Source organism: Molothrus ater, chromosome 3 (genome assembly GCF_012460135.2).
Source record: "Molothrus ater isolate BHLD 08-10-18 breed brown headed cowbird chromosome 3, BPBGC_Mater_1.1, whole genome shotgun sequence".
Classification (NCBI taxonomy): domain Eukaryota; kingdom Metazoa; phylum Chordata; class Aves; order Passeriformes; family Icteridae; genus Molothrus; species Molothrus ater.
The window spans coordinates 76083822-76106215 of record NC_050480.2 but is presented as its reverse complement, the minus strand read 5'-3'; the positions used below and the strand labels follow the sequence as shown (position 1 = coordinate 76106215).

Below are 22394 nucleotides of genomic sequence, written 5' to 3'. Positions count from 1 at the left end.
TCATCAAAGACAGTTTAGTTGCACTAAAATTTATGGTAAAAAACTTTTTAATTCCTGTTTTCTAAAACATAACAAATCTTGGGTCCAAGAAAACGAGAAAGATGAGAAGGATGATCTGACTTAGATGAACTAACTATTTTTGAATTCACCTCTTCAGGACAAGAATTTACAAAGAAACCAGTAGAATCAACAGAGCTCTTTACTTACATCAGGTTTTGAATTCTGAAATATCTTCAGAGGTAGAGTCAAGTCTTCCTTTGCCAATGTTACTAAGTATTCTTTAAAAAGGGTATTTGCAAGACCAGGGGACTGGTTTTCACAGCGGTGGAGGAAAGGAATCATCCACTGATAAACATTCTTCACATATTTTTCATCTGAGGACTGGAAAGCACAAAGAGTTACAAAGAGGAAATCTAAGAACAGGTCCAAAACAAGCAGGAAAAGCAAAAAACAAACGGAACCTTTTTGATCAATATAACTGAAACAGTTATCTTCACCTATCACAAACAGATCACTACATCATGAACCACTGAAACAATCTTCCTGCTACCCAAAAATGGCTTGGGGAAACTGAGCAGAACAGGAGGAAAGCCCATTATGTGAGGAAAGCCTGCCTTCCTCCTGCAGCTTAGAATGAGTGAAAGACCATGCAAGCACTTCAGAGTAGCACTGCTTTCTGCAATTCAGCAAGAATGCAAGTCATGAGTGGCTTGTATTCTTGCTGAATTTCAGAAAACAAGTCATGAGTGGCTACATAAATCCAAAACCAAAACCAAATAAACAAAAAAAGACCAACCCACCCACGCCCCCCCCCAAAAAAAAACCAAAGAAAGAGTTATATTTAATTTCTGAGTATGTTCCCATTTTCTTCTGGTGCTTATGTGTTCTTCAACTGAATTCTGAATTTCAGATCCCTGTTCCATCTCTAGCTATTTTTCAACCCTACCAAGAGGTCTTTTTCTATTCTGAAATTCCATGCTCAAGCTCAGTACAGAGACAAAACCACACATCTGGTGCAGAGGCAAATATAAAAATTTCATGATAATATTTAAAGACACCAAAAAAACATCCAAGCAACACATTCAATGTTGTTGTATTTGCAGCATCATCAAGAGCTACAATGAAGATCCTTAAAAAAAAAGGCCAATGAAAAGGCAATTCACAGCTTTCCAAGTAGGATTTATTAACATTGAGTCCTCAGCCAGGGATAAAGTAGGTCTTTGAGAAAACTGAGCAAATTTAGCTTTTTTTAGAAAGAAAAAGAAATAAACCATACCACAAAAAAAAAAAAAAAAAGAACAGTGAAAATGTAGAATTTTTACTGAATTATAGATGGGATTTCACCAGAAAAATGAGCATCTTTATATACACAGGATCCAGGGCAATCTGAGTTACTGGATTTCAAGGTATACTTATTGATTTATTCAAAATACTTACATTTTTCATCAACAGTCTCAGCTTCTCAATGTCCTTCATCTCTAAAAGTTCCTTCAAAGTCAAAGTTCGATCACCATCAGTCTCATAAACCACTGTCTCAAGAGTGATCAGATTGTCACAAAGCACCTGCAGACCAGGAATGTTCCTCTCCATGCCAAGACGAACAAGGGAAAGAGCACAGTCAACCTGAAAAATAATTCAAAAAACACTGCTGTACCACTGCTTGCCAAACACCAGCTTCAATCTGAGTCCTTTCTGTGCATCTATTTTATTCCCTTGTTGCTTAATAGGTAAATTCAAGTTCCTAGCAGTTTTTGTGGACTGCATATTCCTAAATGGATTGCCCTTCTCAGCTTTATGAAGAGCACACAAAATGCTTAATCTTAGGGGACGATATCATTAGATGTTTTTGACCAAGATGTATTGTATAGAGGCATGTAAATTAGAACATCAGTCCTTCTGGAGATCACACACAGCTCATCTCAGCATATGGAATATAAAGGATTGCTCTAAACTAAGACAATCAGGTAACTGATGTGTAATATGACTTTTCTAGCTGACCATGATTTAGTAATTTTAATTGTTGCATTTTACGTCATAAAAACCACTGACAGTCTCTCTCCAGTGACTGAAACTACCTTCATATGAAAGGCTCTGTTTTGTTTTCAAAGAACGCAATACTGGCTGCAAATATTCAGCAAGGCAGACATAAGTCTTGAAGAGCAGAATGCAACTTAATTTATATGTTATATAATTTAACTGATCCTTGGAAGTTGCTTTCATTTCCATACCCACTGATTGGTTGTTAAGATCACAGGCAACTATGATTATAAAGAGCCCTGGTGGAGTGCAGACTTGTCGAATAGAAGAACTCAAAAATCAGAACTAACCTATAGTGATACTTCCAGTCACCCTCCTTTTCATGCAGCTAAATTGGCTTGAGAAGCAATAAAATACCAGAGCACACAAGTGATGAGCTCTGTTCTTATGTGCAATAGAGCTTCAGACACTTTTAACATATAAAGAAAATCAAGCAGAAATAAGCTGCATAGTAGTCCCACAGAAACACAATAAAACTGCCAGGAAGAAATCATGACAGTACCATTTACTGACATGACAGTGACATGTGTGACAGGCATGTCTCAATATGCATAACACAGCAGCGTGTGATAGGTCATGAAACACATTCCCAACGTGCTGTGCACAACTTTCCCTCCCTCAATTACAAACATAAGATGCTTGGAAACACTTTTCATGGATTACAAAAGAACTACTGTCTGCTATGGTAAACCAGAATCTAGTGGCTTCCTTATTTATTTCTATGGATTAATTATTTGGCTGAGTAAACTTTAGAACAAGCCTAAGTACACTGCAGAAGAAAAAACAAGTACTTCAAAAGCCGTAATGAAGTTGAGACAGACATTACTGAGGGAGAAGTGTCCTATTAATATGCATAAGACTGTTAAGGATTCTGTTGAAGAAGGCTGCTCAGCCATCATTTCCTCACTGCTATTCTCACCTGCATTGCATACTCTTCAATTTCTTGTGCTCTGCTCAAATACCAATCTGTGACGAGATCTACGGAAAGGTCAGTAGTCCTGTACTTCAGTAATTCAGGTTGTTTTTCATACAGAAACTGGCCTTCATCTTGCAAAGTCGGTTCAATAACCATCCTTTAAAAAAATAAGTATATGTTTACGTATATATTTATTTACCTTTTTTTTTTAACATCAGTTTTTTCCTAAAACTTCTGAAAGAAAATTATACGATCAACCTACCACAGTGAGTGTTAGATTTTGTCAGCAAAGGAACTACTAAAAGATTCTGAACAGGAGAGAGATCATGAAAGAAAGAATCCTCTCTACTAAACTAGTAAGAGATTTCAAATATGTGACAGATCATAATAGAGAATGCTCTCTACTGAAGATCCAGGTTTGCACAACCTCTGCTTTCTATTTGGCTCAGTCAGTGTCCCTACGAAAGCTGAAAAAACAAGTTAATGTGTACAGAAATATTGAGTCTTTCTGGGTCAATTCCCACATTTTAAGAATTAGTAAACAAATTCTTTATATTTTTGCTTTTATATATACTTACCTGCATTCTTGTTTTTCACACCAGTCTTCTTCACGATGTTTCTGCTCATTCCAAGGAAGAATTTTCAATGTCCCCTTCTTGTAGCTGGTATGACAAAAAAGAGAAGCTTTACATAATTTTATGTCCTTTTAATTTGTTATGGCACTCAAGTAATGGAATACAAAGCATACAAAAATATTTCAGTGAATTCATAATAGGCATGTCAGTCAATTACAGCATCAATTATTTAAGATTCATTACTTCTTAGTGCAGCCTTAGAAGTGTGGTTTTCCCTGCATGTTATCCATACAAACCCCATATTCTACCTATACCATTAAAAAGCAAATAAAAAAGATTAATAAATTTCCTTACTGACCATGCTTCAAACAAAGGAAAAAACTCATTATATATTTTCAGAGTTTTTACCATTTCACATGAAGTATTCTGACTTCATATGCTGTCACAAGAGACAGAAATGAGTAAAAACCTATGATAATTCACAACTTGGAAAATAAAATAAAATCATTCAAATTTTAGCACAAATCTTCCTACTGAAACTATATATGTCCTGCTGTGATTATCTCAAGTTTAATCTGAGTTTCTGACTACAAGCTTCTACAATGAAACACCTTCTAAATACTGAGGTTGACGGGAAAAAAAAACCTGTTGAAGATGCAGGTTAAGAACATCACGGATTATTACTAGAACGATTAGCTATGGCTTGGTGTAGAAGGCTAGCTGTTTATGCAGCATAAAACACTAGAAAACCATGTCAAGCTATGCAGAACATAAACCAATGGGGAAGAGAACTTTATAGGTTCTGGCACTTGCAGAAATAGGAAACAAACCATGTAGAAAGTAGAGACATTAGAGGTGCAGTATACCGAAACAATAAGCTATTTTAAATTTAATTCATTTTCTCCTGAACCTGAAAATAAATAGCAACAGCTATACTACACAGACAAGCCCTATTTATAAACCAACAACTGACACAATCTTCTCATCCCTTGAAGAGCAGCACTGTAACTCAGTACCTTAAAAAATAAACAGAACTCCAACCAACAAATCAATTTCACAATACAGGAAGAGTTGAAACAATAAGCTAAAACTCAGTAACTCCATCTCATTTAGCAACAGCCATTAAACTCACTGAACAAAGCAAGGCATGCCCATAAACTGCCCTGCCCCATACACATCTCACCCAGAACACTGGTCACTCTTTTCTTTCCCTCCTCTGTGCATTAGCAAGCAATACCTTATGTTTTAACACAGTTATTCCAACCCTCCAAATTATACATGCTGTAGTAATCCAACAGTAAAATGGTAGAGACAGGTTTGCAGATTATAGAAGTCAAACAAATGAAGGAGTGAGGATGGAAAACTGCTAATTCCTGTGTCAGAGCTATAGTAACACCTGCTTTCAATTCTAGTTCACCTGAACAAGATACTCTATGGCTGCCTTTATAATTTTACACCATGTAGCAACATCATTAAAAAGTAACTCATAAAGAAAACTCCAAACTAACATTTGTGGTATAAACAGGAATAAAGCCACTTTCTTATTTTTGAAATATTCATCATCAGCCCATACATTTTTGGGATAAGAGGTGCTGTAGTTGTTTAAAACTTAAATAACATAATTTAGTGTTTAAAACTGACTTCATAAACTAAATTAATACAGTCATATTTCAAATGTCATACCTGAGAATGTTATTATGGAAGGCCCAGTTTGTAGTGAAAAAATTTTCTTGATCAGCTGAAATGTCAAATACCAGAAAAGCCAATGTGTGATTAATAATGTCTTTCAAAATACAAAATCAAGACAGTACAAGCAGGACTTGATATTTCAATGATAATGCTCTCCTTTTCTGTGTTCTGTTTAACAGAAAAGAAATTAGAAAAAAATTGTCTAAGACAATTTCATATCTTAGCAAATTTTTTCCCATTCCCAGTAGGCTTAAGAAGACATTTCAAGTGAGTGTTTGTTGGTTGGCTGGTTGGTTGGTTGTGAAGGTGGGGAGAAGACTGGGGGTAAAATTAAAGAAAAGTGGAAAGTTATAGACACAGCTGGAACAACATGGAAATTATAAAGGAAAATGCAGTTGCTTCTCCCTGCATGGAATGAGATCAGTGTGCCTGATTTCCCCCACACAGAATGTGCCAAAGGGGCCTAAATGAAGGGTGGAGCAGAGTGGCAGACACCATGGCCAGGCTCTGCTGAAATCCTTGCAGAGGATTTTTAGCTGGTAAATCCCAGAGCAGCTAAAACCCAAAGGAGATAAAGGAAGATGTCTTGCTGTTGAATCATCAACCATGGCAAAAGCACTCTCCTAGGACTGGTGCATATTCCCATCCCAACGTTACATCAGATACTATACCAACATTCCCTGCCTCCAAGATACCTCCAACCCTCACTAAATAGGTATAAAAGTATATACTTTTATACTAATTTCTTCACTTAAATGTAAAGAAATAGTATAAAAGTTAAGAATGGGGAGAAGTCAGGAAAGACTCCATCACAACTTCTGGGATCAGCCAATGGGCTGAACCTGTCCTTCTGCCCCACAGGGATGCCCACTGGGTAAGAACCATGTTCTGTGCACACCAAATGAGAACTTTGAGCTAACTTTTGTTAGGGAGTAGAGCTATTATGTAATTATGTACTACATATTGCTTTGAATATATAATTATGTAATACATATTGCTTTGAATACATTTTTGCAGTCAGATGCTATCACCAGCAATCCTTGAACCTTAACCTGTCACAATTTTATTAATAAAGAGTGGAATTCCATAAACTGGAAGCCTGAGTCCTTCAAGGGGGCTGTCAGCCACTGGCAGAGGGGAATTCACTTGAATAAAGGTGTGCAAAACCAGGAGGGGTCTTTGTTTGGCACAGAACTGCCCTCCAACTTAGCACCACTCCATGAAGAGTCCCCACAATGGGACACTGACAAACTGGTCTGGCATGAGGGTCTGAGACCAATCAAACATGAAGGGTTTGAGGAAACCTCCTGTTTTCATGTGACAGGGGGCTTGTTTGGTTTTTCAGTTGGTTGGTTTGGTTGGGGTTTTTTCGTTGCTGTTGTTCTTTTGGGAGGAATTAAGTGGGGCTTTTTTTTAATATTAACACACCTTCTTAATGGGGAAAAAGGTGCTTTTATACAGCAAACAACAGATAAGGGTTTCACTTCAGCAGCTGTTTCAAATGTCTGCAAAACTGTATCAGAACTACTAAGAGGGAATAACATTAAGAGAAGATTTTCAGGTAACAACTCCAATTTCACATTAAAGATAGCTTTTTCCTCCAACATTAGCTTACATACTAATGTCTTAACTATTATTCTGTCCCCAAAATTTGTAATGCACTTTGTTAAAATTATTTGATGTAGTCAAATCCTACAAGCCCATTTGAGATTTCTTCTTTATTAGTAAAACAATAAAATAGCAATTGCTTTTTTTTTATAAACTACAGGGGCAAGAAATATTCAGCTGCTGGCAAAGACCAGCTGGCAATGGAAGCTCTAAAAGCAGCCTGAGGGCCTGAGCAGTTTCAGAGGCTGAAGAATGAAAAAGCAAAGAACATGCACCAGATCCTGCCCTTCCCTTAGTCCCATTCCCACCCACAGCTCCACTAAGAACAGCCCAAAGAGTACCAAGGAACCTGTAAAACAAGGTCTGACCCTCTCTGTCAGATTCTCTCACTCACCTCTTGGCTGAGTCTCCACCGCTGGAAGGTATTTAGGAGACATGAAAGTGTGGCATTTAAGGACATGGTTCAGAGGTGAACTTGGCGGTGTTAGGTTTGAAGCTGGACTTATCTTAAAAATCTTTTACAAAATAAACTATTCTACTAAAGAGAACACAAACTGTGCCCCTACCCCTCTCTTTCAAAATCTGTCTTTTGCAAGAGTCTCTGACGCCTTTACCTGACAGTAGAACAATTACTTACATAGTAAGTAAATAATTACAGCAAAACACCTTAAGAAAACTGCAGCACATGTCACTTATTGTATTTACTCTGAAAGCAAAGTCTTGTTCGCAGTAGTCACCTGCACTTTCATGACTTTCTTAAGTAAGAGAGTTTCCCACCTAAATAAATTTTCATGACTCCCTTAAGCAAGAGAGCTTCCCAGCTAAATAAATCTTCCTATCTAATCTCAGAAGCCCAGAAGAAAATTTGGGGAAATTTTCTTTGGTTTGGCTATTCTTCCAGTGGTTACTTTGGTTCTTAGCAAGAGAAAGAAGTCATGCAAAATAGTAAGGAAAGAGGTGCGCACATTTAATGGATATTTAAACTTCAACATTCTCCTCTTTAGTCTAAAAAAATATTAAAAATGAAAATTACTACAAATAAACAAATACAGATATTTAGAATGCAAATTTAAAACCAACTCTGCATGAATAAGATCTGAATGACAAGGAACCAAGACATCTCAAAACACACAAACACAACCCTAACGCTATGATCCCGCCACATGAGACTGAAAAGGCAAAAAAATAAAAGAGAAAAAAAAAGTTAAAGAAAACTCTAGTGACCCAAGACTGTCCACTGCCAAATACCACACTGAACACGTTCTTCATAATTTTGCTGTCATATCCAGCATACTTGCCACAGATGTGGTGAAGTACATCCAGGACATATAGTTCCAAAAAAGAAGTCATTTCTTTACAGATTCAGTAGCACAAAAGGCTTACCACTAAATTTGGCAAAATTCGCATATTTTTAACTGGGTTATGTAACAATACGAATTACATGTTTCTAACCTCCAATTATTGATAACATAGTTGAGTTACTTTACTCACTCTGATATACAAGTATTAGAGACTAAAAAGTTTCATTTTTATGCAAGCATTATTCACCCCAGCCTAAAGTTAACAGTTCTTAGCAAATGCTTCTTTTTACAGACATGCAACTACTCCATATCCCTAATATTTTCAGAAAATAATTTGCATTTCCCTCTTCCCAGCTAAAAATTTATACTTTCTTCCCTATCCCTTTCTTCGCCTTCCCTATAACACAAAAGCCACTCGGGTTTGCCCTTAAATACCAACTGTTTGAAATATTTTTTGAAATAGACTTTAAAATATAATCCATTCCAAATAGCAGAAGTCATGAATTACATAGAGACTACATTAAAAATAACTTCCCTAACATCCCAGCTTTATAGTGTCAACTGAAGCTGAAGGTTTACTGCTTAAAAAAGATAACAGTAAAGGAAGATCTCACTCAATTCAAGTTCCCAGGCTTTGCCCTCTGTGAAAGTTCCTTTCCTTCCCCCTTTCCCTGCAACTCCAAAATCCATCAAGAGACAAAGCAATGTGCAACTCTCTCTCTGGCTGTTTTCTCAAAAGAGTGCAATAAAAATAAAGGTGAAAAGTACAGACAAGCAATATGAATGACTAGAGGCAAGAAGTGCGTGATGTCCCTTTCCTAAATGCCAGAGCAGATTAAAGAAACCTAGAAGAAAGAAACAACATGCCAAGACTGATACCATGTTGTTAATGTTATCATTTCACTTAAATAGGAAATGATATTTCACTGTACTTACTTCCTACAATACTGTAAATACTGATGAGACTGGGCCTCATTTACAATAAACAGCAGATGCTGTTTTACACAATATGTAGCTGAGCTGTTAACTACCTGCTGCATGGCAAAGAAGATAAACCACCATGTACTTGAATACTGTACTGGAATAAAATCTCATGAAAGTTCACATCTAGAAAATATCTAGCTGAGGATATTTGAGCCATATATTATAGAAGTATGTTATTTCTCACTTGAGAAACTTCAAGTAAATGTTGCAGTGTGCTTACCTGTACCTATTTTCCTCTCCTGAAAACCACTGTTGGCCATTTGCCTTCTGGTCAAGTCTACCAAGACTAATATCATGTTTCAGTATAAGGTTTTGCGGGAGTGAACCCCACAGTTGTCCAGACACCTCAATTCCTGAAGTGCTAAAAGCATACTTCAGAAGTCTTTCCTAAAAGCTTATTAACAGACCTCACTGTGAAACACTAAAGAGGAAAAGATTTTTCATTTCATGGGAAAGAATCATCATGCGGTGCAAACTTGACTGCAAAATGTCAACCTCTATCTTTTTCCCCTTCTCACAGCAGAAAAAGTTCAGAGTTAAATATTTTAAGTCAGGTGTATGGATAAGCCATGGAAAATACTTTTTAAAGTATTTTCTGCTCTGGCTCCATTTTACTTTTTAAAAGTATTCAGGTTCACCACTGGAGTAAGTTGAGAGAGGAATTTTAGACTTTTAACTTCTCACCAAGAGTCAAGCAGCATTCAGAACCCATATTCTCTAAATGCTTAAAGAAAACACCACCAATAAAGATACAGCTGCAAGATATTTAGATTTTTCGTCCTAGTATAAATCAGCATTTATGCAAAGTTACTCTTAACATGCAAGCTTCTTGGTGAGCTCAGAACACACACACACAAAAAAAAAAACCCAGCAGAACCCACAACACTCAGAAACGACTCCTAACTTCATTTACCTTCTCAACAATACTAATAAAATATGTAACTTCCTCTTGCCCCCTACATGACTGTATCCAACTGTCCTTACTATCTCCCCTCATTCTGAAGAGTTAATAAAAACTCCTGTATTTGAAATTACATACAAGGACTGGAATAAACCAGTCTTGACACAAACAAAGGATGAGACATCCCTGTACCAAAGCCCTCTATAAAGGCAAAGATTAGAATGCTATATTTATCTCAACATTTATCAAAAAGGTTTGTTCTTAACTGATACTTATGCTTTAGCACAGACTATTTTTTTCCCTTGGATTTCTATTCTCAGTTATTTCAGTGACTCATGCAGAAACAGAGAGCAACAAAACTCTGGAAAAGTAGTTGTTAAAATGGAAGCAAGTCAGTTGAAAAAGTCTTCAGGTGTGAAAATACCATTGCAGTCTGAAAATTCATGCATACAGAAGAGACAAAGAGGTACAGAAGTGAACACGTATCTGAAAAGAGGCAGAACTCACATTTTTCTACAATGCTTTGTTTACAACACCTGTACAGCAAATGCAGGTGAATGGGGGCACATCAGAGCCTCCACACACGCCCTGCACACCAGAGAGATGTAGCAGGGCTGAAATGTGAATTCAGTGTGCACAGACAGCCTGCTGTTTATGCACTGTACACTGGATCCAGGGCTCATTCTCCTTGTGCTACACAACTCTGCAGGTTTGTTCTTGTAACTGAAGCCCCACAGAGGTCAGAGACATGTGCAGGTTAAGCCTGCATTCCTATGCACTTGGAATTCCAGACATGGCTGCTGACAGACCCCTGTAGTCATCAAGGCAGGTGGCTTTCTTTCCCAACCAACAAAACTATCAGCTGTGCCATACTATAATTGTATGCAAATGTATACTTCACATAGCTGTGAGGTATTTATTTTTCCTGAGCCATTGCTTCTCCCCCACCTTTTTACCTTCTATCTTTTCAACAGTAGAATAAATATGATTGGAATCCAGTAAATTGACTGATTATGGAGGTATTCAACTCTGTTTCTTCAAAAAGAGCTGACTTTTCCTGTATTGCTCTTTTCACTCTATTGTTTATGTTGGCTTGGCAATCCTTCCCATTCTTTTCTTTGACAAAAGAAGTCCCTGCTATTGTAGTTTCTGTATCATATCAACTTCACTTATTGAATCCTGCAGATTATTTTCTCTCCAAGGACAGCCTTTCAAAAGAGGAAGGTCTAACTCAGTTTTAAGGTCAGATTCCAATTCACTCCATTACCAATACCAACTGTGTGGGTTTCCTTTTTTTTTCCCTTTTAAGCATTTCATACAACAGGCCTGTCTCCAGCACTCTTCAAGTTAAAAATTCAGAATATTTTTTCTTTAAATCTTTTCCCTTGTAAACTCATCCACATTGAATGCAAAGTGCAATTTGCCCCAACACATTTATGAAACAGTATATTTTTGGTGAAAGACATTGATGTTTTTAGAGGTAGGTTTGGGGCATTTTGGAAGTAGATTAATCTTTGCTGTCTTTTTTAATCATGTCTCCCTGTCTGAAAAATAGTTATAAACACTCATTTATTCCTCATTTGAAAGCCTGTGTGTTACATGCATAAAATAACTAAAACATTCTTTTTTCATTTAATTTAGAAACTCTTTCTGTATCATACATTCTTTTGTCCAAAGGCTGTATCTTCTCAGATAGCAATGGGGAAATCAACGCCACTTTCTGTTGCTCTGCAATTCTTATGTCTCTAAAACAGTTTTGTTATGTCACACTTATTCCATAGCTGAGGATGAAATATAAGAAATGCATCCCAGATATACAGTCTCAAACAGCTGGGATATGTATTGCATTGTTCATACTGCATGAAAACATTCTCCTCTTTCATTACAGAATTTGAACAGTGAATTAGTAAATGTAAGTGTTGCGGTGTGAAGCAATGTCCTGTTTCACCTTTCCCAGTCCCTCAGGTGTGCCAACCTTTCCCTTCCCCTCTCCCTTGCCCCCTTGCTAAGGTGCTGTCCATCAATCTTAGCATTCCAGCAAGGGCGTGGTCTGGTTGGTGCAGTTCCAAAGATGCTTCTCAGCCCTGGGGTCATTGGCCAGTCCAGGTGTCATTGTGCCCTGAGACTGCCCCCCTCCCACCTGGTTGGTGGCTCACCTACCCCTTCCCTCCGCCTTTCCCCGTGCTTAAAAAGACACGGGACCATGTGGTCGGGATTCTGTTGGAGCTGTTACCAAGATCCGGAGATCTGTGACCCTGGAATAAAACCCTGGATTAAACCCTACGGCAGAATCCATCTCCTTTTCCTCTTCACCTCACCTAAAGCCTTTCCATTAGATGTAAAACCTGAGTTCCTGCTTGCCTGGACTTGTTCCAAGTGCCAGCTGCAGCATCCAGCCCTCCAAAGGTGTCTCTGAGGTGAAACCACCACAGCTGCCACCTCTGGTCAAGCAGCAAGGGCCAGACGAGCCCAGGCACGTTCCATCTGGTAATATTGGGATCATATTCCAATATGTAAGTACAGAACTGATTATATGTATTTTTAGGTTTCCAACTGCTCAATATACTGCCAGATACAGAAGTGGTGGGCAGAGAGAGAAGTGCTTCATTTTCCAGAAATACCCATAGGGTGTGACAAATTTATCAAGACTGAAGTGCAGCTGCTGCCTAAAACATCCTGCATTTTGGGAAAGCTGATCTGCATAACCCAGTGGAAAAGGTATCCCACAGCTTTTGGCCGCGACAGTTAGCTAACCTTCAGAATCCCTGCCATGCACACTGCAGTGACTGCTTCAGGTCTTCTGAAGCAGCTCTGCCACCAGAGGAGAAAGTTATAACTGATTTCATATAAACAAATCAAGCTATGTTTTAATGATGTGGCTGGCTAACCTCTAATAAAATCTGGGGAGAGGGAAACTTTCTTCTCTCCTAAACAACCCAGAATGAATAATCTAAACATCAGAAAAGTCAGCTAACACCACACAAGCACAGTTCAGAAGCTCACTGTGGTTTTTTTCCTCATGTATACAATTAAAATTATGAGGCAATAGCCCATTTTGATTTTTTGAAAGCTATTTTAAAGACAAAGCTGAACTCCAAGTAAGATCAAAGCTGTCTGCCACCAAATAATGAAATACTACTTCAGAAGTGTACATTTATAAAGCATAATGAATGTTCCTGGGAGAAATTTTATTCTAAACCCTGTAGAAGAGCAATGAACAAATGAGACAACAGCTGTGGTACACCTCATTAGAAGATTGGACAAGGCAAGCCAAACCCCAGCTCAGGACTACGTAGGCAAGAGACACACATGGTAGATGAAGTCAGGACAAGTCCAGCATTAACTAGCCAGAAATACAAAGGAAACCCTGATGATGATCTGTGGATAAACAGCACAGCCACAGTTCAACTATGTGAAGGCTGCTACTGGCCTGTCTAAAACCTTCTCCATGCTGAACATACTCGGCTCTCTCAGCTAAATGACACCTCAGCTCCAGCACAGCAGGTCCTGTGAAACCTCCCTCCTTCCTCCCTGACAGTTCATGTTCTCCACAGCTCCCTCATGGCTTCAAGTTCTCATTCTCTTCTTCAAAAACTCCTCACAACCAACATCTACATAGGGTACTTTAGCCAGCTCACTGTCTGCAGCAGCCTCCTGGCTATTCCTGTTGTTATCACAGATTCACACACAAGCAGCTTGCAGAAGAGTCTCTCTTCCTCCAAACCACTGCTTTATTTTTACATGGACAAGAACCTTCCCTGCTCCCACCAGAAGTCAATCCAGACAAGAGCATGAGTGTCATCACGACAAGTTAATCTTTCTCTCAAAAATTATTTTGTCTACTTCATAGTAGAAGGTAAGATCTGCTGGTTTTTTTTCTACCAAATACATCCTTGAAATTACCTACATTTCTTCCTCTGAACTGGTTTTTTTCTTCCTATTAGTGCAAAGATAAAAGACATGCACATAAAACACAGGCCCTTATTATTTTCACTGTAGCACTATACAAATGAATTCAAACAAATTCAAAAAGGGAACTGACCGTGAGATTAATGCTTTTAATGTGAACACCTCTGAATTACACTAAAAACAAAAGCAGTTTAGCTTCACAAGAAAAAAAATAATATTAAAAAGAGGGGACTATATATTAGACAGTTCCATAGACATTCCGCTATCAAATCTATTTACATGCACATATAAGGAAGTGAAGAGATGAAGCTCTAAGAGCTTTATTGAAACTGCAGTGCCACAGGCAATAACTAAAAACCTAGTTCAGGAGAAGATATCATTATGGAAAGGCAAAGTCAACTGCTTATGAACTCTTAGTAGTACTTACTCATTCATAGATGAAAGTCAACTACATGGAAATTTTCAGGTTTTAAAACCTTCACTAAGTTTTTAGGAGATACTTCCACATTCCCATCCCAGTTCATCAGGCAAATGGAGTTCATCCAGCACTCTCTAGTAAAAATTCACTTTATGTCACAACTGAACACCGGTATTTGAAAAGTTAAGAAGCAAAAACAGAGAAACATAAAAAATTCCTATCTTAGGGGGAAGATTTTTACTATAGCATAATGTGCAATATAGCGGACTTATGGCTGCTGAGGGAACCACACATTTGAAGTTCCAGACTTCTGCGAGTTGAAAATTATAGCAGTAATGCTATAATACAGCAGTTAAGCCTAGTACAAAGGATAAGAAACTTTTAAAAATGGAAAAATACTCTGGTTATGTATTTATAATGGCAGTAAAACACTGTTTTCCTAGATCACATTTAAAAACCTCAGGGCAACAGTCTTAACTATAGATTAAGAACACTAGCTATAACTATTAAAACAGAGATTAAAAAGAGCTATCAGCTCCTTTGAATGCCTGAACTTTTACCACCTTCATTCTAGCTGTCCTAACAGATGTAGTCTGTGCATCTGATGGATCTTTGAGAAGGAGCATGAATCCCAAAAGGAGACAGCAGAGACACAGGAGCCATCAACATAAAAGAAGCTGAGAAATAATATGAAAAGAGTACGAAAACATTACAATCCGAATTCTCCAAAAACACATTACTTAGTAATGTTCATCTATCACAATACCAATTTGAAGCCAATACCATTTACAGCCACCAATGTGTCTTTGTATTTCAGATTCCTTCTCAACTAGGGAGCTGTTGAGCTTACTTAAATCACAGACTTTTGCAGAAGTCTCATGAATACATAAATTCCCTACTTAGACACAGAACTCCTGAACTGTTCTGAGTAACCCCAAAAGATGCTAAGCTATAAAATATGTGCCAAAAATGAGAAACAAAAGTATATCTACCATTTGAGACTTTTTACAAGCAGATACAAGAAAAAAACATATGTATTTCCTAATAACCTGTCACAAAAGGGAAAAAAAAAATCTACTTTTTTCCTCCATTTGTTATGCCAGCTTTTCCTCGACTGACAAGACCTCAATTTTTTGTGACACTGCCCTTTAAATGCAATCCTGATGTAAATTACACATCCAAGTACAAGAAAAACACCTACTTTATGCCTACAGAATGCACTAACCAAAGGAACCTTTCTTTCAGCAGGTACTTAGAATTTAGTTCTGGCAGCTGAACGGAAGGACACAGATGAACACAACCTTTACAAAAACATTTCTTAACAGGTTAGGAAGTTCATCATATACAGCACTTGAATGTGTGCTCATGTTGGTGGGGGTGCACAGCAAGCAACTGTTTCACTGCTCTTACCCTGGCTGTAGATGGAGGTGCCTGTTCTACCCACTTCATCTGTTCCGTGCACTAACAAGGCAGCACCTGCTACACAATCTCATGTTTCTCCTCTGCCAGATTCCCTTGAGATGGAAGAACTAAGTGAACATAGAGCAATGTAGTGAATTCCCATAGGGATGAGTGTCACCTCACAGAGTTCCAGCTGGGAATCAACCCCCTTATTGTTCGAAGTGTGCAGTGTACACAGACACAATATGGTAAATTTAAAACAGTGCTTCATCCTACACACACAAACACACACAGAGCCATACAGGAAGATGCAGAAGACACCTCCATCAAAACCGTTTCTGATCAGCAGGGGGTCTGAGCTGCAGGAAACTGAGCAACAAAGGCAGCAACAAGGCATGAACAAGGTGCTCTTTAAGTAAGGCCACTGGATCAGGTTGCACTCCTGAACAGGCAATGCCATCAGCTGATCTGTGTCAGTGGTCTTTCTACATGCACCAAATACCCTACTGAAATCTGCTGGTACAAATACCGTGACCAAAAATTTTCAGAAAAAACAAGGATCTAAGAGAAATCACTAGAGAGCAGCCTTTTTTGCAACTGAAAGGTAAAAAGCTCACCTCCTGAAAGATACTCCCTATTTCCCAGCTGCAACAGTGTGAAATTTCAGAAGGAAAACCAGATAGTCCTTTCCTGATTAAGAATCTATTTGCTTAAAGTCAAAGTTCATCAACACGAATTGATTCACTGCTTGTCCTGAGACACCTGTAATTACAAGCTACATAAGCTAGAGAGCTCATATCCACAGAATGTCAGTAATTTTACCATACTAATAAACTCCCTAAAAAACAACCACCAGAGAGACAAGGACAATAAAGTCACAAAAAAATTACTAAGAACTTCAATTCTCTTCAATTCACATGAAACAAGAATTGCCAGAAGCCTCCTTAATATAGTAAGAAAATTTCACTTTATACAACTTAAATCTATTTCCTTAGTATATTAGTCTCATTGATAGATACTGTCATCAGTACATATTAACCACATTACTAAAATATTGGTTTAGGGAGTATATTTAACAACATTATGAGCAATCAGTTTTGTAGCAGAGAAACAGTTTTAGAAAAAGCTTATATCAAATATACAGTGTATTTTTGGTTTTATAAATATATGGGATTTGTGTTAATCTCATCCTCATTTTGTAGTTGTCCAAAGACAAAAACTTAAAAAGACACACAGTATTGTCTATTCTGCAATCTGGAGGATAAAAAGTGTGAATCTACACATACCTGATCCTAGCACTGGAAAGTTCTGTCTGCTATAACAATAAAAATTCAAAATATATACTTTCATTGTTCAATTGCAGACAAAACTAAGTTCTTACCCCATAACTTCACATCTTTACTACTAGATCACTAGTGAAATGTTTTATTTTAGCTGTCATCTTGTCTCTTGGCACATAAGTCAGTTTTGTAAACAAACCAAACAACAAAGTTAAAAAATTATAAAAAAAAAAACCAACAAAACCAAGAACAAATAACCCTTCAGAAACACAAGGACCCTATTTATGACCAACAATGGATCATAACCATATTTAAGATGACCATTCATCCCTATGTGTCACATTCTAAACCTTAAAAAAAGAGAAAGACTGGAATATGTTTTATCAATTTTATAAAAATTTCAATAATTTATCTTCATGGTCCTAACTTGTACTTGAAAGAAAAGGATAAAACAAGTGTTTTCATACCTTAATTAAATCACTAAATGTGTTCCTAATACTACCAACAAATAAAAAGGGAAGCATTAGCTATCATGAAATAAAGACTGTTCTTTCTCTTCAGGGACAACAAAACTGGTAAGTGTTTTGAATTAGGAAAAGTTTCAGAGGAATGAATTGAAAAACCCTATTTTAAAAGAAGAATTGCCCAAATGGGACTGGCAAAACCTTGAAATGAAAAGCTTGACTATAATAATGGAAGACTCCAAAAAAAAATCTATTAGCTTCTCCAGAAACTTTCCCTCTTTAAGTAAGCCTTCAAAGTCCTATTGTAAAATACCAAATAATGAAATCTGTCCATCTCTTTATGAGCACTGAACAATATGCTTCAAAACTAATATCATAATTGAAGAGTTGAAAAGAAACACTCTAAAAGCAAAAAATTCTTCTAATTAATATAAAGAACTTAATTATGATGTTCAAGGAAGACTCTCTTAGAAAAATTAAATTTACAGTAAAACAACCTTTTATGCTGAAATGAAACAATAGGAAAGTCTGTATTTAAAGCTTTTCATAATTCTACCTTACCAAGTTACATAAGAATTAGTACCAAGAAGATTAATGTTTCTGAAGTTACTGAGTGCTTAAGTGTTAAATTAGTTCACAAAACAAATCCAGAAAAATGCATTTGCTTCCAGGGACCTAAACACTTTTATTATTCCTTTCCTAACACTGGCTGTTACCACAAGCCAATTAAAGACCTGTACTACACAGGTGAAAATCTGGGCAGTTTCAGGTCAGAAAAGTCCAAGTTCCCTCTTAGATATGTGATGGAGCAAAGAACCTCTAAGATCTCTACTTTCCTGTTAACGACCAAAAAGATTCCACAAATGGCACAAAGTAAAGCAGAAAATGATGACTGGTAAAGTCAAGACCCATACAGTCAAAGCAGCTCTTTTGATTCCAGATAATAACCAATAACAGAGTGCCATACATGGAAACTAATTTATGTATTAATCTAAAAATCTTGTCTCTTTGAGTTAGTATCTATCAATGCACCCTTACCAAGCTTCAGGTAACAGCAAAGCATACTCGTGTGGTGAAGTGGTCTCTGGGAAATTGGAGAGAATCGCCTGTCTGTGTGGAAGTAAAGCTGATCCATGGAAAGTGAACAAAATTTCCAGGGCTCTGACATTGCTTTCCTGAAGAACAGAACAGTAAGTTGCAGAGCTTAAGACTGATTTAGACTGAAAATAGAGCAATGTAATGAAAATGAGCAAGAAAGTTTAGGTCATACAACAAACAGTTCATTTTTAAATTTTCTTTTGCAAAAAAAAAACAAGGTCAGGGTCACAGCATTCATTTATTTAAAATCAAACAAAGACACCACCTCTTAAATTTCCATTGAGATTCAACCAAGTTCAAAAGGAGGAGGAAAAAGCACTTTAGTGAAAAGAGCAATATCAAAACAACACTGGATTCTAGCAACATAAATATTAATACCCGAGCATAAGTTCTTGCTGAAAGTACAATATTCTGATTTCTGAACTTCTTAAAGAATTCTCCATCGTAATGTTCAGCTGCATGCGGCCCTCCAAGGATTTCCTTTAAAAAAAAAAAAAAAAAAAGACTGCTTTTTATACAGGATTTACAAAAGCATCAAAAAGTCCACACATCTTTTTATCCTAGGATGAGTAAGTATGAGATATATGCTAAGTATGCTGGGTTTTTTGTTTCAGTATAAAAAAACAGATGCATTTTTGGTTGATAAGCTAAGACCATTTTCTCCCTTATTTTAATTAAGGTTTAGACATCATTAATTACAGGGATGTGGTAAAAGCCATAAATGGGAGTGTGTGCATTACCAACTGCAAACTTTAAATTTAAAAACCTAGTAAAATACAGCTTGACATTCCAAAAACTTTCACATTCGTAAGCTCATGGAAGAAAAAGATTTGTTAGAGAACCTGCACAGAACTTGTCAATTTGACAGACAGGGGTATCACAGTAACCCTGCCTGAACTCTACATCCCATGTAGTTGCATAACTCAATTCCCTGCAGACACAGGATGCTCAAAGCAGGCTTTTGCCCAACTGCACCTCTCAAGACTAGAAGCCATCCTTTGAAAACAGTGAAGCAGGAGAAACACAGTCACTCAAACAGAAAACATCTTACTTTTCTCCAGTGATAGACTGGAGCTTATAGCCTTTCAATAAGGCGATAAACATTAATACCACAATAAATAACAAAAAATGGTAAGATGATGTGCTGCAAAAGTTGCAGGAATACCTGTGGTGTGAGAACTCAGAAGAACTCACCTCATAGGTCTCAAGGCGATCAAGGTAAGTTAACAGCTTCAGCCTGCTACGGCACAGCTCCTTCTGTTCCAGGGTCAGCCTGTGTTCAGAACAGGAATTTTCACATTTGCCATTAATATTTTATGTCAGATGCATATGAAGACAAAGGTTACGCATTTTAATGACTTTGTGCACTGGGATATAACAAGAAATTAGCTAAACCAAGAACTTTGACACAATATAATGCCAATTAAAATTTAAACCACTTTTCTAGTAGGAATAATATATATAAGAGTAATTATGTTCTTGCAACTGTGTAGTTATTATAAACCTATAATTCTGAATAAAACATGGCTTAACATTTCATTTACTTTGAGAAGTTTACTGATGCTAGCAGTTCTTGACGCTTCTTGGCCTCCTTTTCCTTTCTAGTATCCATTTCTTCATCTGGTGACAGAAGGTCTTCATAGGGAATTTCAATGTCCACTTCCCCTGGTAAGATAAATCTGGAAGACAAAATCAACAATCTAAGCAAAGGGGAAAAAAAGAAATTAAATCATTTTTGCAGAGAGATATTAAAACAGCTTTTTGTCTGTGTTTTGACTAAAAATCTGCATATTTATAGAAAAATACTGAATTTTTATGTTTTAAACAAGCAGGGATTCTTCCCAAGGCAACAAGTGACATCAACTCCTGTTTCTACTCCCTCCCTAAAACAAACCAAAACCAAACTTGATAGAAGTTTCTAAATTCCACAGCCAGCAACTGGATTGGCAGCAGCTCTCCAGCACACAATGGCAATAGAAGTCTGCACAAAGAAAAGAACAGCCTCTTTCTATTTCTACCACCAGAAACTGAACACTGAGGAGAATTCTCTACTGTGTCTTGCTTCTGCTTGATCAATACAACTAAGACATAACCAAACACATTTATAGGGTTAGTTGCAGCTTTCAGAAGCAGCAAGAGAAACCGATTCTCATAGTAAAATACTGACATCATAAATTCCCTCTGACAAAGAAATCACAGGGCATATATTTACAATGAACACTGTATTTTATATACATAGAGAGATAAAATTTATAGGTACTTTATGGACATCTATAGAAGAGTCTGAGTCAGAGCATGACCTTTCTTTATGTCCTGCAAAAGCTTCCCAATATTTTCACTAGAGGTTGGTAAGAAAAAAAAAATTACCAAATTAGTATAAAATATTTATACACCATTCTTTAAAAAGAAAAACAAACAAAAAACTCTTCCCAAACCTGCCACCATCCTCTCCTTTTCCTATGGCCACAAGAGCCTCCAAGTCTGTGCCTTTCAAGCCATACTGAAGCAGCTTCTTAGCAGCATCTGCATTTTCTGGAACTCTTTCCAAGCACTCATGAAGAACCCAGGCACGTTTCTTGATTTTGCTCTGTCCAAGAACAAGAGCACAGACACAATGTTACATGGTCCAATCCAAAGCAACAGAACCAGAGATTACGTTAAAGTTCTCACATGTATTTCTTCCACTTAAGAAAATGTCAAGCTCCCCTGGTGACTGACAATGCAAACCAACAAAAGAGATGAGAACACAGTAAACACAATCCCCTCAGAGGGGAATATATATGTGGCAGAAAAGGGCAGGAAAATACCAAATTACTAAGGAGAACTTCCACAACTGGAACAGAAGTTATTATTTCTACTTTCTAATTACCTTTACTCCTTTTTACACTAAATAAAATGTGATAGTTTGGGGGTAAAGTACATGTTTTATAAACCAAGTGTATAAATTCCACGACAGCACTAGAGTAATTTTCAATACCACCCTCTTCACATGCACTAAGATTCTGTGACAGAAAAGGCACCAGAATTACAAAATACATTTGCCTTATCTGCTGATCTTTAGTTGACATTACAGATCACATGCAGAATGGCTAAATTTTGATATTTAGTCAATATCTGACTTGAAAAATAATAGAATACACTTCTCTTGATCTCTTGTAATACTTTAGTCTAGACTAACATACCTATCTTTACTACTATATATACACTAATATACCTATATTACTAATACTATACTCTATCTACTATTCTAATACTAAATTATATATTACTATTCTGTAGTAATAGTATATTTCTATTACTAATAGTTTAGCACAACCATGAGGTTGTACAACTTTAACACCATTTTTCTGCTGAGTTAGCAGTCTTTCTTCCAAGCCAAAAAAACCCATGTTGAATTCTACTGAAAGGCTCAGTTACAGTTTGCAGAGTCCGCTGAAAATTTTGTTATTCAAACTTTGTGATACAGCTACTGTACCAACTTCACCTTCTCAATTTATTTTCTATAATAACCTAAAGTATAAACAGTTGATATTTCCAATTATTATTCTTCATCTGCCAGGCAATAATCTACTGTGGCATGTGGGGGAAGAGATTACACACAGGAAGTGTGTTGCTATAAACAGAATTTAGAAGATAATCCAAAAGACTTTCATTAACTGTCAAGGTTTCTAGATCAGGCCTTCAGTTAAACTGCTCTCTTACACATGAAATGGAATTTTCAGAGCAATTCTTCAAACTGCCACCAATTCACATTGCATAAATTAGAACACAATTGAGAATTCCATTTCTGTAAAGATAACACAGACAGTCTGA

At 37.0% G+C, this 22394-nt stretch overlaps 1 protein-coding gene across 1 annotated transcript in view; it reads right to left on the bottom strand.

The window, feature by feature from the left end:
- Positions 1–22394, bottom strand: part of NBAS (NBAS subunit of NRZ tethering complex) — a 161210-nt gene that overhangs the window by 112770 nt on the left and 26046 nt on the right. Inside the window, 9 exon segments of the mRNA XM_036380093.2 lie at positions 208–381; positions 1438–1623; positions 2957–3110; positions 3532–3615; positions 18522–18658; positions 18960–19061; positions 19776–19854; positions 20126–20260; positions 21017–21168. Coding sequence (XP_036235986.1) covers positions 208–381; positions 1438–1623; positions 2957–3110; positions 3532–3615; positions 18522–18658; positions 18960–19061; positions 19776–19854; positions 20126–20260; positions 21017–21168 — 1203 coding nt within the window.